The sequence below is a fragment of the Somniosus microcephalus genome, chromosome 7 (assembly GCF_052327205.1).
Source record: "Somniosus microcephalus isolate GS21.2 chromosome 7, FLI_Smic_1.0, whole genome shotgun sequence".
Classification (NCBI taxonomy): domain Eukaryota; kingdom Metazoa; phylum Chordata; class Chondrichthyes; order Squaliformes; family Somniosidae; genus Somniosus; species Somniosus microcephalus.
The window spans coordinates 9,734,265-9,747,599 of NC_140993.1; the positions used below are offsets into that span (position 1 = coordinate 9,734,265).

The window sequence follows — 13,335 nt, forward strand, 5'->3', positions numbered from 1 at the left end:
GGCTCGAGGGGCCGGGTGGGGGAGCAGGCTCGAGGGGCCGGGTGGGGGAGCAGGCTCGAGGGGCCAGGTGGGGGAGCAGGCTCGAAGGGCCGGGTGGGGGAGCAGGCTCGAGGGGCCGGGTGGCGGAGCAGGCTCGAGGGGCCGGGTGGGGGAGCAGGCTCGAGGGGCCGGGTGGGGGAGCAGGCTCGAGGGGCCTGGTGGGGGAGCAGGCTCGAAGGGCCGGGTGGGGGAGCGGGCTCGAGGGGCCGTGTGGCGGAGCGGGCTCGAGGGGCCGTGTGGCGGAGCGGGCTCGAGGGGCCGTGTGGCGGAGCGGGCTCGAGGGGCCGTGTGGCGGAGCGGGCTCGAGGGGCCGTGTGGCGGAGCGGGCTCGAGGGGCCGTGTGGCGGAGCGGGCTCGAGGGGCCGTGTGGCGGAGCGGGCTCGAGGGGCCGTGTGGCGGAGCGGGCTCGAGGGGCCGTGTGGCGGAGCGGGCTCGAGGGGCCGTGTGGCGGAGCGGGCTCGAGGGGCCGTGTGGCGGAGCGGGCTCGAGGGGCCGTGTGGCGGAGCGGGCTCGAGGGGCCGTGTGGCGGAGCGGGCTCGAGGGGCCGGGTGGGGGAGCGGGCTCGAGGGGCCGGGTGGCGGAGCGGGCTCGAGGGGCCGGGTGGGGGAGCGGGCTCGAGGGGCCGGGTGGGGGAGCAGGCTCGAGGGGCCGGGTGGGGGAGCAGGCTCGAGGGGCCGGGTGGGGGAGCAGGCTCGAGGGGCCGTGTGGCGGAGCGGGCTCGAGGGGCCGGGTGGGGGAGCGGGCTCGAGGGGCCAGGTGGGGGAGCAGGCTCGAGGGGCCGTGTGGCGGAGCGGGCTCGAGGGGCCAGGTGGGGGAGCGGGCTCGAGGGGCCGTGTGGCGGAGCGGGCTCGAGGGGCCGGGTGGGGGAGCGGGCTCGAGGGGCCAGGTGGGGGAGCGGGCTCAAGGGGCCAGGTGGGGGAGCAGGCTCGAGGGGCCGTGTGGCGGAGCGGGCTCGAGGGGCCGGGTGGGGGAGCGGGCTCGAGGGGCCAGGTGGGGGAGCGGGCTCGAGGGGCCGTGTGGCGGAGCAGGCTCGAGGGGCCGGGTGGGGGAGCAGGCTCGAGGGGCCGGGTGGGGGAGCAGGCTCGAGGGGCCGGGTGGGGGAGCGGGCTCGAGGGGCCGGGTGGGGGAGCGGGCTCGAGGGGCCGTGTGGCGGAGCGGGCTCGAGGGGCCGTGTGGCGGAGCAGGCTCGAGGGGCCGTGTGGCGGAGCGGGCTCGAGGGGCCGTGTGGTGGAGCAGGCTCGAGGGGCCAAGGGGCCTATTCCTGCTCCTATTTCTTATGTCCTTGTCTTAAATCTGTGTCCTCTGGTTACCGACTGGAAACAGCTTCTCCTTATTTACTCTGCTGTAAGGAGAACAATCCCAGCTTCTCCGGTCTATCAACGTGACTGAAGTCGCTCATCCCTGGTTCCATTCTAGTAAATCTCCTCTCCAAGGCCTTGACATCCCTTCCTAAAGTGCGGTGCCCAGAATTGCACACAATACTCTAGCTGAGGCCGAGCTAGTGATTTATAATGGTTTTTGTTACCTGTATGCCTTTATTTATAGCTTTCCGTAGCTTTTTAATTGACTGGCTCGTGTGAATCTTGGATAGGTTACTTGTGGTGTCTGCAAATGAAGCTGCAGCCGATCGTGCACATGCTTCAAGACAAGGGGCGGCTGATGGATTTCCTTCTGCAGAGGAAAGACTGCAAGATGGTCACCTTGTCGGTGTGCTGTCAGAGTGAGTACCGCACCGCGCTTGGAACGCATCGTATCCGTTCGCGTTGTTTTGAGTTTGGAATACATGTAGATAATAAAGGAGAGAGTTTCTCATTTTAATACGAACCTTTAGCATTTTGGTCCGGTTACTTTCGTCGCTGGTCAAGTCTCTTTACTGCATTTGTGTGTGCAGAGAGCAGCGTGGGTTCAACAATGTAAAACCAGACGTGCCTGCTGAGGGATCACTGCTAGCTTTGTAACACCCACCCTTGTTCCAGTACTCATTGGAAATGTAGGGGCTTAGAGGGTTAAGTTATGAAAGCAGCTTGCATAGACTAGGCCTGTATTCCCCTGAATATAGACGATTAAGGGGCGATCTCATCGAGGTGTTTAAGATGATTAAAGGAGTTGTTCGGGTAGAGAGAGAGAAACTATTTCCTCTGGTGGGGGGAGTCCAGAACAAGGGGGCATAACCTTAAAATTAGAGCCAGGCCGTTCAGGGGTGATGTCAGGAAGCACTTCCTCACACTAGGGGTAGTGGAAATCTGGAACTCTCGCCCCCAAAGAGCTGCTGAGGCTGGGGGGGCCAATTGAAGGTTTCAAAACTGAGATTGATAGATTTTTGTGAGGCAAGGATATTAAGGGTTACGGAACCAAGGCGGGTAAATGGAGATAAGATACAGATCAGCCATAATCTAAGAATGGCGGAATAGGCTCGAGGGGCTGAATGGCCTCCTCCTGTTCCTAATGCCATGTTGCATGGGACCTTGCTAAATATTGTTGCAGTAATTCTGTTACATCTTTTTATTTCAGTGCTGAGTGCCGCAGAGCGCGGTAGTTTGCCTGTGATTGCTACCATATTTGATAAACTCAATCAAGTGTACAAAGAATACCTAGAAGCTGAGCAAAACTATACCTTGGTGAGGACTGCCTGCAGTATTCACTGTCCATAACACTTCTCGTCATGTATGCTGTTCTGTGGGAGGGAGTTTAATTTATTGCTGGAAGATGTACAGCGAGAACTGCAGTCAAGAATCTCTCTGCTCTTCGATTCCTCTATGACTGGTAACCCTTCTGTAAAATTCAAAGCATTATTACAATTGTACAGGGCCTTAGTGAGACCACACCTGGAGTACTGTGCACATGTTTTGGTCTCCTTATCTAAGGAAGGATATACTTGCCTTGGAGGCGGTGCAACGAAGGTTCACTAGATTGATTCCTGGGATGAGCGGGCTGTCCTATGATGAGAGATTGTGTAGAATGGGCCGATACTCTGGAGTTTAGAAGAATGAGAGGTGATCTCATTGAAACATATAAGATTCTGAGGGGGATTGACAGGGCAGATGCTGAGAGGTTGTTTCCCCCTGGCTAGAACTAAGGGTCACAGTCTCAGGATAAGGCCATTTAAGACCGAGATGAGGAGGAATGTCTTCACTCAGAGGGTTGTGAATCTTTGGAATTCTCTACCCCAGAGGGCTGTGGTTGCTGAATCATTGAGTATATTCAAGACAGAGATCGATAGATTTTTGGACTCTAGGGGAATCAAGGGATATGGGGATTGGGCGGGAAAGTGGAGTTGAGGTCGATGATCAGCCATGATCTTATTGAATGGCGGAGCAGGCTCGAAGGGCTGTATGGCCGACTCCTGCTCCTAATTCTTATGTTCTTATAACAGGGTTGCCAAATGGATGAATTACTCAAATATTTTGAGACACGTTTGTCCACATCTCTTTAAACGAAGGAAAGAAAGGACTTTGCATTTATTTGGCGCCTTTCATGACCTGGGGACGTCCCAAAGAGCTTTGCGACCAATGAAGTACTTTTTGGAGTGTAGTGACTATTACAATGTAGGAAACGCGGCAGCCAATTTATGCACAGCAAGAGCCCACAAACAGCAATGTGATAATGAGCAGATACTTTTTTTTTAGTGATGTTGATTGAGGGATAAATATTGGCCAGGACACCGGGGAGAACTCCCCTGCTTTTCTTCAAAATAGAGCCATGGGATCTTTTACCTTTGCATAAGGTCCCACGTCTACCTTTTAGGCACACTCTTCTTTTCTCTCTACCTCCAGCCGGTTTTGAAAGTAATTGTTCTGAGTTTTAATAGCCTGCAATGCAGTGATTGAGGCTTTTTCCTTCTACGTAGGCTATGGAGTCTGGAGCAAGTCGCAGTAGCTCGACTCAGAAGAGGCCGGTGCGGACACAGGCTGTCATTGACCAGTCCGACATGTACACACATGTCCTGTCCGTGTTCACCGAGAAAAAGGTTAGCAGCGCCGAACGAGATGCGCCTGATTTTGGAAAAGGAAAAACTGACAAAAGCAAAGTGAACAGAGCTCATTCTGTTACGATGGGATTGTTGTAAAACTGATCCCAAAGAGACAAGTAACATTACTGGGGATAATCTGAGAGGCCAACTCTGAAAACCTTTGATTCTGATACCCAACACCAATCTAATTGGTGTTGACGAAATTGAGGTGGAGTACCACAAAGAAAGACTTGCATTTCTATAGCGCCTTTCACACCCTTAGGACGTCTCAAAGTGCCTTACCGCCAGTGAAATACTTTTTGGATTGTAGTCACTGTTGTAATGTAGGGAGACGCGGCAGCCAATTTGTGCACAGCAAGGTCCCACAAACAGCAATGTGATAATGACCAGATAATTTTTTTTTAGTGGTGTTGATTGAGGGTAAGTGTTGTACAGAAAGCAGAATAAAGATTGGGAAATACAGATGGAATTAAAAGAGACAGACAGAAAAAGTTTAAAAAATAATTATTTTAATTTTTTTTTAAAAATCTCCAGCACTAATTAACTTCTGAAGGAATGAGACTCCACACTTGTAAAATAAAATTTTCAGGGCCAGAGAGGTTGTTCAGCAGTAATTATCAATTATCACGCCGTTAAAAATGGACTTGCTCCTGAATGCACCAGCCCTAACTTTTTATGGCGTGTTTAGTGTGGAACTAGTGGGCAAGTAGCCCAAGTTCACGCCATTGTAATCATTTCAATGCCGAGTCTATCGGCGAGGACTGCAATATCGCACTGTGTGGAGGAGCGGGGTATCACTGACAGTAAGTTCTGGATTTCTGCATTTAACTGCGCATGTAATCCAGAGGTTGCTGTCAGATTTACCCTGTAATAACGGTGATCGCTGATGGCCTCACCGGTATTATTACCGCACATTGCGGGCCAATATATTTTAAAAAGTGAGAGTTAAATTAGGGTACAGAAGAGATTTATTAGAATAGTTCCAAGGATGAGGGAATACGGTTACATGGAAAGACTGGAGAAGCTGGGGTTGTTCTCCTTTGGAGCAGAGAAGGCTAAGAGAAGATTTGATAGAGGTGTTCAAAATTATGAAGGGTTTAGATAGAGTAAATAAAGACAAACTCTTTCCATTGGCTGAAGGGTTGACGGCCAGAGGGCACAGATTTAAGGTGATTGGCTAAAGAACCAGAGGCGACGGGAGGAAAAACTTATTTACGCAACGAGTGGTCAGGATTTGGAACGCACTGCCTGAGGGCGGTGGAAACCGATTCAGTAGTAGCCTTCAAAGGGGAATTGGATAAATATTTGGAGAAAAAATTGCAGGGATATGGGGAAAGAGCGGGGGAGTGGGACTAACTGGATTGCTCTTCGAAAGAGCCGGTGCAGACTGGATGGGCCGAATGCCGTCCTTCTGTGCTGTACTATTCTATGATTCTATTGTGATCCTGGAGTTGCTGCTGGTTAGGATAGTATTTATCAGACTTTACGTGCAGGTATTTAACACATTAACTAAGTTAGAGTCCACAACACTGCAGGTTTTACCTGGGCTGCTAGGAGCGGGCTTGATGGGCTGAATGGTCTCATTCCATACTTGTGTTCTGATGCGTCTCTGCCATGTGATTTTCTACAACAACTTCTTCTTTTAGCAGGACCTTCCCCACAAGTTCATTAGCGCAGTACTGATGGAATACATCCGGTCTCTCAATCAGTACCAGATCACAGTCCAGGTAATCTGTCCCCGTCACTTCAATTAACAATATTGAGATTGGTGTACTGTGATTCTTGTCTGCTTGCTTTAAAACGTTGTATTTTATTCCAGCATTACCTGTACGAATTGGTCATAAAGACCCTAGTCCAGCACAGCCTATTCTACATGCTCCATCAGTTTCTACAGTACCATGTGCTCAGTGACTCCAAACCACTGGTGAGATACCCGACTTCTTGAAGAATTCACCAGACTGCTGAACTGGCCTTTGACTTGAGTAAACCATACTTTTATATCTTGTAATAAAAATATCCCTGAAAATATCTTGGCTGTAAAGGGAAGGCAAGAACATCCACGTCATCTTAGGAAGTTAGAGTTACATAAGAAATATGAGCAGGAGTAGGCCACGCGGCCCCTCGAGCCCGCTCCGCCATTCAATGAGATCATGGCTGATCCTCGACCTCGACTCCAGTTTCCCAAATTGCACGAGGATCAGAGATAACCACTAAAGTTAAAAGACGAAGAAAGAAAGACTTGCATTTCTATAGCGCCTTTCACAACCTCAGGATATCCTAAAGTGCTTCACAGCCAATGAAGTACTTTTGCAGTGTAGTCAGTGTTGTAATGTAGACCTTGCCCCCCCATTACCCACCCCCCCCCCCCCCCATCTCTGTAACCTTCTCCAGCCCCACAACCCCCCGAGATCTCTGTGCTCCTCCAATTCTGGCCTCTTGAGCATCCCTGATTTTAATCGCTCCACCATTGGCGGCTGTGCCTTCAGCTGCCAAGGCCCTAAGCTCAGGCATTCCCTCACTAAACCTCTCCGCCTCTCTATCCTCCTTTAGGTCGCTCCTTAAAACCTACCTCACCTTGAGTATTGTGTGCAGTTTTGGTCACCTTATCTGAGGAAGGATGTTCTTGCCATGGCGGGAGTGCAGCGAAGATTCACCAGTCCGATACCTGGGATGGCAGGAATGACGTATGAGGAGAAATTGGGTCGATTAGGCTTATATTCGCTAGAGTTTAGAAGAATGAGAGGGGATCTCATTAAAACTTATAAAATTCTAACAGGACTAGACAGACTAGATGCAGGAAGGATGTTCCCGATGGTCAGGGAGTCCAGAACCAGGGGTCACAGTCTAAGGATAAGGGGTAAGTCATTTAGGACAGAGATGAGGAGGAATTTCTTCACCCAGAGAGTGGTGAACCTGTGGAATTCTCTACCACAGAAGGCAGTTGAGGCCAATTCATTAAATATATTCAAGAAGGAGTTAGATATATTTCTTATGGCTAAAGGGATCAAGGGATATGGGGAGAAAGCAGGGACAGGGTACTGAATTTGGATGATCAGCCATGATCTCATTAAATGGCAGAACAGGCTCGAGGGGCCGAATGGCCTACTCCTGCTCCTGTCTTCTATGTTTCCTAGTACCTCCGTATGCGGTTCGGTGTCAAATCTTGTCTGATAACACTCCTGTGAAGCATCCTGGGATGTTAAAGGCGCTATATAGATGCAGGTTCTTGTTGTTGGAGGCAGTACTCTTTATGACCCCTTAAAGTTTGAGGATGATGCTCCCTTGTGGGTTTCTACCCTGTGTCGCACGCCATCTGCTCCCTGGGCTGGTGGGTGACCTATTGTGAGGGCAGTGCTGCTCTGCAATCGACCTTTGGGAGGTGCGCGAGAGGCGCCCCATTTAATAAATCGTACGACAATCATTTTAAACTTTGGAGCTTGCTGCAGACATTATATCGATTTTAGACGTGCTTTTATCTTCCAGGCCTGTCTGCTTCTATCGCTGGAGAGCACCTACCCTCCTGCACATCAGCTGTCCCTTGACATGCTAAAGGTAGGAACTCGCTTGTGTTTACATTCACTTGGCAGGTCTCCAAAGCCTCCACAGGTGAAATAATCCCTAAATGCTTTCTGGCATGGACCCCAGTCTCCACTTTTGCTCACCTAGATGTATATTCTATCACAGTTATAGTTACCTTGATTGGCTCTGTTATGTTCATTACTAACTAGTCGTTTTTATTAAGAACAGCTAGCTTTTGCTAGACACTTTATTGAGCACATGTGGACTAGGTACAGTATCTGTAGAGGCATCCATCTTGACTGCTGCCTTGTGGGTAGCCTGGTGCATCGTGGGTAGCCCACTCTTATATACATACAGCACCACCTAGTGTACCATTCCAGAATGACAGGTTACTGATCATTACAGACTCCTGCTGGATTAGGGACCTATTGCCATCAATGCCCACACTTGAGGTTGTTATGAGCTTTGTTGCAGCCCCCTAGTTTGCTCATATTCTGATATTGGTTAAACCTCTTCCAAAAATTCAGCCATGGCTTTAGAGACAATAGGCCAATGCCTGTCGTTTGGGAGGGAGAGTCTCACACCCGGCCCTTCAGAAGTGAAAGAGCAGCAATAATGGAGACGGACTCTTTCCATTAATGAATGCTTTGGTAGCATCTCCTAATCTGACCAACTTGAAATCCAGAATTCATGGTGGTGAGGCGGGGTGGGGGAACATTGCTCATTTACTACAAAGCACTGGACACTGCATGGATTGTACATGGCTCGCAACATGATCAACTTTGCTATGGACGTGTGCCAAACGTTTTCCTAAACAAGCTCTCTCCCTTCACTATTGCAGCGACTCTCCACAGCCAATGATGAGATCGTGGAAGTGTTACTGTCCAAACACCAGGTTCTGGGTGCACTGAGGTTTATTCGAAGTGTTGGGAGCCACGACAACATATCGGCCCGGAAATTCTTGGATGCAGCAAGACAGACTGGAGATGCAATGCTGTTCTACACCACCTTCAAGTTTTTTGAACAGAGGAATCAGAGGTTACGAGGAAGTTCACACTTTACACCAGGTGAGTATAGCCCAGAAGTGCTTTGAAGACAACTGGGGGAGAAAATAAGCATAGGTTCTCATTGATTACTGCAATACCTCACCTGCAATGGTGGATTAACCACTCACTTACCCATAATTCAGACAAGATCAGGAAAGAATGAGTTTTTCAAATGAGTACTTTCATAGAAGTCTTTAATGAACAGCAAGTCACATTACAAAATTGCAACTTTGTGTATTTACATGTTTAATCAATCAAGAACTGAAACTCAATTCTGCTTTTCCCCCCATTTTGTTTTGGATCCAATGGTAGAGGTCCCAACTGCTCCCTCAGATGGGCCCAAGATCCTACGGCATTTTGAATAGGAGTTTCTGGTGAGCTGGTGAATATTGATCCCTGAACCAGCATCACAAACAGATTCCGTGGTCATTGATCTTTGCACGTGGGAGCTTGCAGTGTGGTTGCCCCATTGCCCTTCATTACAACTGTGACATGGCTTCATCGCACTTCGGGATGTCCCATGGCAGTATAATTTTTTTTCCCCTCTAATTAGCTAGCTTTTTGGCAGTGAAAAATATGCAAAGTTGATCATTTTTAAAAAAAAAAAGCTAACTCCCGAGATCATCTGGTATTAATTTGGGTAAATTGTTGCTGTTTTTAAAAAGCTAACCTGTCCCTCAGTTTAGATTAAAAGCTCATTTAGGTTCAGGGGGAAGTATTGCTGTTACACATCAGCATTTAAGCCAGCTCGAGTCACACTTGTGTCCTTCTGCTTTACCTTTTATGCAGCATCAGTATGACATTGATGCTAAGTGTCAAAAGGCATCCTTACTACAGGAAACTTTCTGGTATCCAGCACTGACGGGACCAAGCTGGTGCCGGTCGATCAACACTGCCGGAGAAACCAGCGCTAATGTTAAAACATACGGAGCTTCTGAGCTCCGTATCTAGCAACAAACCCTGTTGCTTAGCAACAGCTTCAAAACAGTCGGCGCAGCTTGCAAGCGTCTCTGTAGCTAAGCAACAGCTTCAGCTAGACGCTTGCAGAGCCAGGAATGGAGAAAAAAAGCAACGAAAAGTTAAAAAAAAGTTATCTGAACCGACTCCTGAATTTTGCCGGTGGATAGAGCATTCTGGAGATTTAACCTCCGTTTAAACATAAGTTTCCTGTACTAGATAGTATGTGCCATAAAGCAGTCTCTGCTACCACTCCTTAAATTGGAACCGATTTTTTTAAAATGGCACATCCCTCAGTTGTTGGGCTTTAGATCCTTGTGGAAGGGGATTTCTTAGCTTACTTTGATATTAACTCCCTCATGGAAATGCATTGTACTTCAGCACCGTTAATGAGAATGTTTTTTTAATTCTAGGAGAGCATTGCGAAGAACACATCTCCCATTTCAAAAGCCTTTTTGGAGAGCAAGCACTTCTGACACCTATGGCTGTATGAACTCTCAGGACTGCTAGCACAGAAAAGCAATGCACCATTAGTTATTGAATGTCTAGAAATTTTATTTGTGTATTATAAAAGGACCATAAAAAATTTATACAATTTTGGCATGTATTAAAAGTATGCATTAGTGTCGCTTCCCAGTGTCATTCTTTTAACTAGTTAACTGGAAAGAGTAAACTAGCATTGCAATTACCAGTTACAGATCCACTTCTCTGCTGAATTGCCAGTTAAGGTATTACGAATCCAATAAAACAGGAAACAGTCAGGAACCTTCAATAAATAAAGTAGTCTGTTCTGTAAATTACTCCTGTGGAAACGAGTCTCATCCACAGACCAGCTAATTGTACCATAAAAAGGTGCTTGTAATAGCCCAGCTTCTCCACAAAGGCCAGCGGAGTAGGCTATTCAACACAGTCTGTTCTGCCATTCAGATCATGGCTGATCTGTAAACTCCATCGACCCACCTCTGCTCCACATCCTTCAATACCATGGTGAGCAATTCAGCCCTAACATCTACTGCTGAGGGAATTGCACACTTCTACCATCCTTTGCATGGGGTTTCCCAACTTCTCTAGCCAGCGGAAAACCTTCTCCCCATCTATTCCTTTCAAAATCCCCAAAAGCTCAACTCATCCCTTAACTTTCTATATTACAGGGAATACAGACCTAGTTTATGTAACCCCTCAATTTAACCCTTGGAGTCCTGGCAATATTCTGGTGAATCTGCACTGCACTCCTTCCAAGGCCAATACATCCTAAGGTGTGGTAACTTTAGCTTGAATAAGTGACATTAGGCACAAGAATTGATAGTAACAAGAGGAAGCCAAATTATTATTATATACTCTCCTTGTCAGCAGTGCAAGAATGGCTCAATTGGTTGAATTAAACATTTAAAATAAATTTCAAATCATCACTGACAGTCAGATAGTTATGAATTTACTTTCATAAACAAAAATGGATGAACAATCTTACCTATATAACTAAGCAATACAGGAAGGAATATGAGGCCATGAGCAGCTCCCAAAAGCACAATCGCCAAGTACATCCTGAAGTAGAAGATCTGGAAAATCTGGGATTTGGCAAATGCCAAGACCACAATACCGCCAAACTTGGTCAGTATGATGCCGCTAAATACCTGGACAGAGAGAGGAGAGAGAGAGAGAGAAAGTTGTAAGCCCAGGTCCTGATATACACATGCATGAGCAGTACAACAGTTACAGCACTGATTACCCATCTTTCATGTTGGCAGCAGCTATGATAAAGGACCGGCTCCTGTGGTGGGCCAAGTTAATTCCAGTGCTATCTGACGAATGTTCAAGATTTAAAAGAAATGACCTTCTGGATGGCAAAATTCTAAATAATCCAGATAGTTTGTTGATTTGTTTAGCTAAATATCATGGATCCTGAGGTGATGCTAGATGCCACATTAAGTTACTTACCGAACTACCCATATTTGCCAGTGCGTCCTCTGCACGCTCCACCCTGGTTTTCTTCATACTGACAGAAAATGCTTGAACTATATGGCTACAGAACTCAACTGAAATACCACAACACTACAAGGGGATAAAAAAAAACCTCAGTTAATGGCAATCAATATCCATTCTATTGTCCCAGATTGCAAGACTGGACCCCATTATTCCTTCAACTGAAAATCAAACTAGTTCTATTACAGCACCATTTGCAGTATTAGGAGCATAAACGCTCACTGCACTTTGTACTCCTAGAAACACCCATAAAATAACTTTCCACACCCTTGTCCTCCAACGCTGGTCCATTATTACAGGCCAAGATGAAGAGTGTGCACAGAAGACCAATGATCTGCATAATGTGATTGACCAGAGCAAGCTGGAGGCAAATGGAATAATTGCAGATTCAAATTAAAGTACATACCAGGAGTAGTTGAGTTACAAGAAAGAAAATTGGGAGGGGGGAACTAGGACTGCTGGTTGAAAGTGGAAGACAAAGGGAGTGAACAATAGGGACAGATTAAAACAAAGTGACACCAAAAAAAGGCAGAGTCACAAAGCACAACATATGGTGAAGGGAGAAGGAAACTTGGAGCTCGAGGGATCAAACCTACATTGAAAGGGATTATTACTAGTCCTAGCCCCTTTCGGGCTATCCGGATCAGGTGTATTCCCCAGACGTTCACCTTCAACTAAAGTTAGAGGTAGCCGAATCCTAAAGACGCTTAATTGGGTCTAAAGGTCCGGACTATCCCTAAAGGAAAGGAACAGCCTGAAGATGTTACCGTCCTCCAGATAGCACTTTTAATACGTTTAGCTAGACTGTAACCTTCCGGATATTATGAGGGTCTGGAAGACTCCCCCAGAATTCTGCAACTCCTCCCCAAAGAGTGTACAGAGATTGAGTTTGTGAGTTTGATACAGAAGTATTATGTGAGACAATTCTAAAAAAATATATAGATTTATTAAAGAACCGACGTAATTACAGTTAGCAATGGTGAATTAGTTCTAGATGCCATTTTGATTAAGACACCTTGTTCTGTTAGTGCTTTGAGGGTTGTTAGGAGATCCATTTTTCCTTTGTGGTCTTGAATAGGCCACTGTTTTTTAGGTTTGTGCCAGCCAGCATCAAGTGGGTGGGGTTTGATGTCTATCCACATTGATTTGGATGGCGTTGTAGATAAGGGTAGTATCTATTAATGAGTTGCTCGAGGAGCTCTTTGCCTCAAGCTGTGTCCGACCATGCTTTTCCCTGTCATCCTGGTCAGTGAATGCTTCTAGAGGTCTGGTTGAGATTTTAAGGTAATGTTTCATGTCTGGTTGTCCTATAATGAGGGAACAGGCCAATTGTGGTACCAGTCCTACATCTAGGGTCACTGTGATTCCATATATAGTAAAAGGTATTTTATAAAAATTAATTATTTTGGTTTTGTCTTTTGTGAATCCCCCTAATGGTCTTTTACAAATTGGGCTCCCCCAACCTGTCCACTTCGTTTTTATAATTGCAGGATCCATTACAGTGTAATCAGCTCCCGTATCAAACAGGGCCTTCACTTGTGTGTTTGTGGGCAAGGTTGCCAGGGCATAGGGGAATTCAAGAGGCCCTGGCTGGGTGCCAGGCCTTCAATCCTGGGATTGTTCATCCTCAGGATCCTGAGTTGCATTTGCTGCTTTGTTTTGAATTATTTTAAGTGATTTTTGTTCTTCCCGCTTGGGGGTATTATGTTTTCCAGATCCCTTAGGGGGTTTGTCGGACCGTTTATTATCTTGACGATCTTCCTGTTGGGGTGGACGTTGGTTCTGCTGGGAATCTTTTTGATCCCCACTTCGGTTTTCCCGGTA

General features: G+C 47.3%; 1 protein-coding gene across 8 annotated transcripts in view; it reads left to right on the top strand.

The window, feature by feature from the left end:
• Positions 1-10,159, top strand: part of rmc1 (regulator of MON1-CCZ1) — a 47,374-nt gene extending 37,215 nt beyond the window's left edge. For 5 of the 8 annotated variants that reach the window (XM_085992220.1, XM_085992214.1, XM_085992218.1 and 2 more), the window contains 8 exons: positions 1,631-1,759; positions 2,551-2,657; positions 3,887-4,006; positions 5,656-5,736; positions 5,829-5,933; positions 7,493-7,561; positions 8,370-8,595; positions 9,945-10,159. In XM_085992220.1, coding sequence (XP_085848346.1) covers positions 1,631-1,759; positions 2,551-2,657; positions 3,887-4,006; positions 5,656-5,736; positions 5,829-5,933; positions 7,493-7,561; positions 8,370-8,595; positions 9,945-10,024 — 917 coding nt within the window. In that variant the 3' untranslated portion in view covers positions 10,025-10,159. Of the gene's footprint in view, positions 1-1,630; positions 1,760-2,550; positions 2,658-3,886; positions 4,007-5,655; positions 5,737-5,828; positions 5,992-7,473; positions 7,562-8,369; positions 8,596-9,944 lie in introns of those variants that run through there. The other 3 variants (XM_085992215.1, XR_015078948.1, XM_085992221.1) reach the window with 3 other exon arrangements.
• The last annotated feature ends 3,176 nt before the right edge of the window (positions 10,160-13,335 follow it).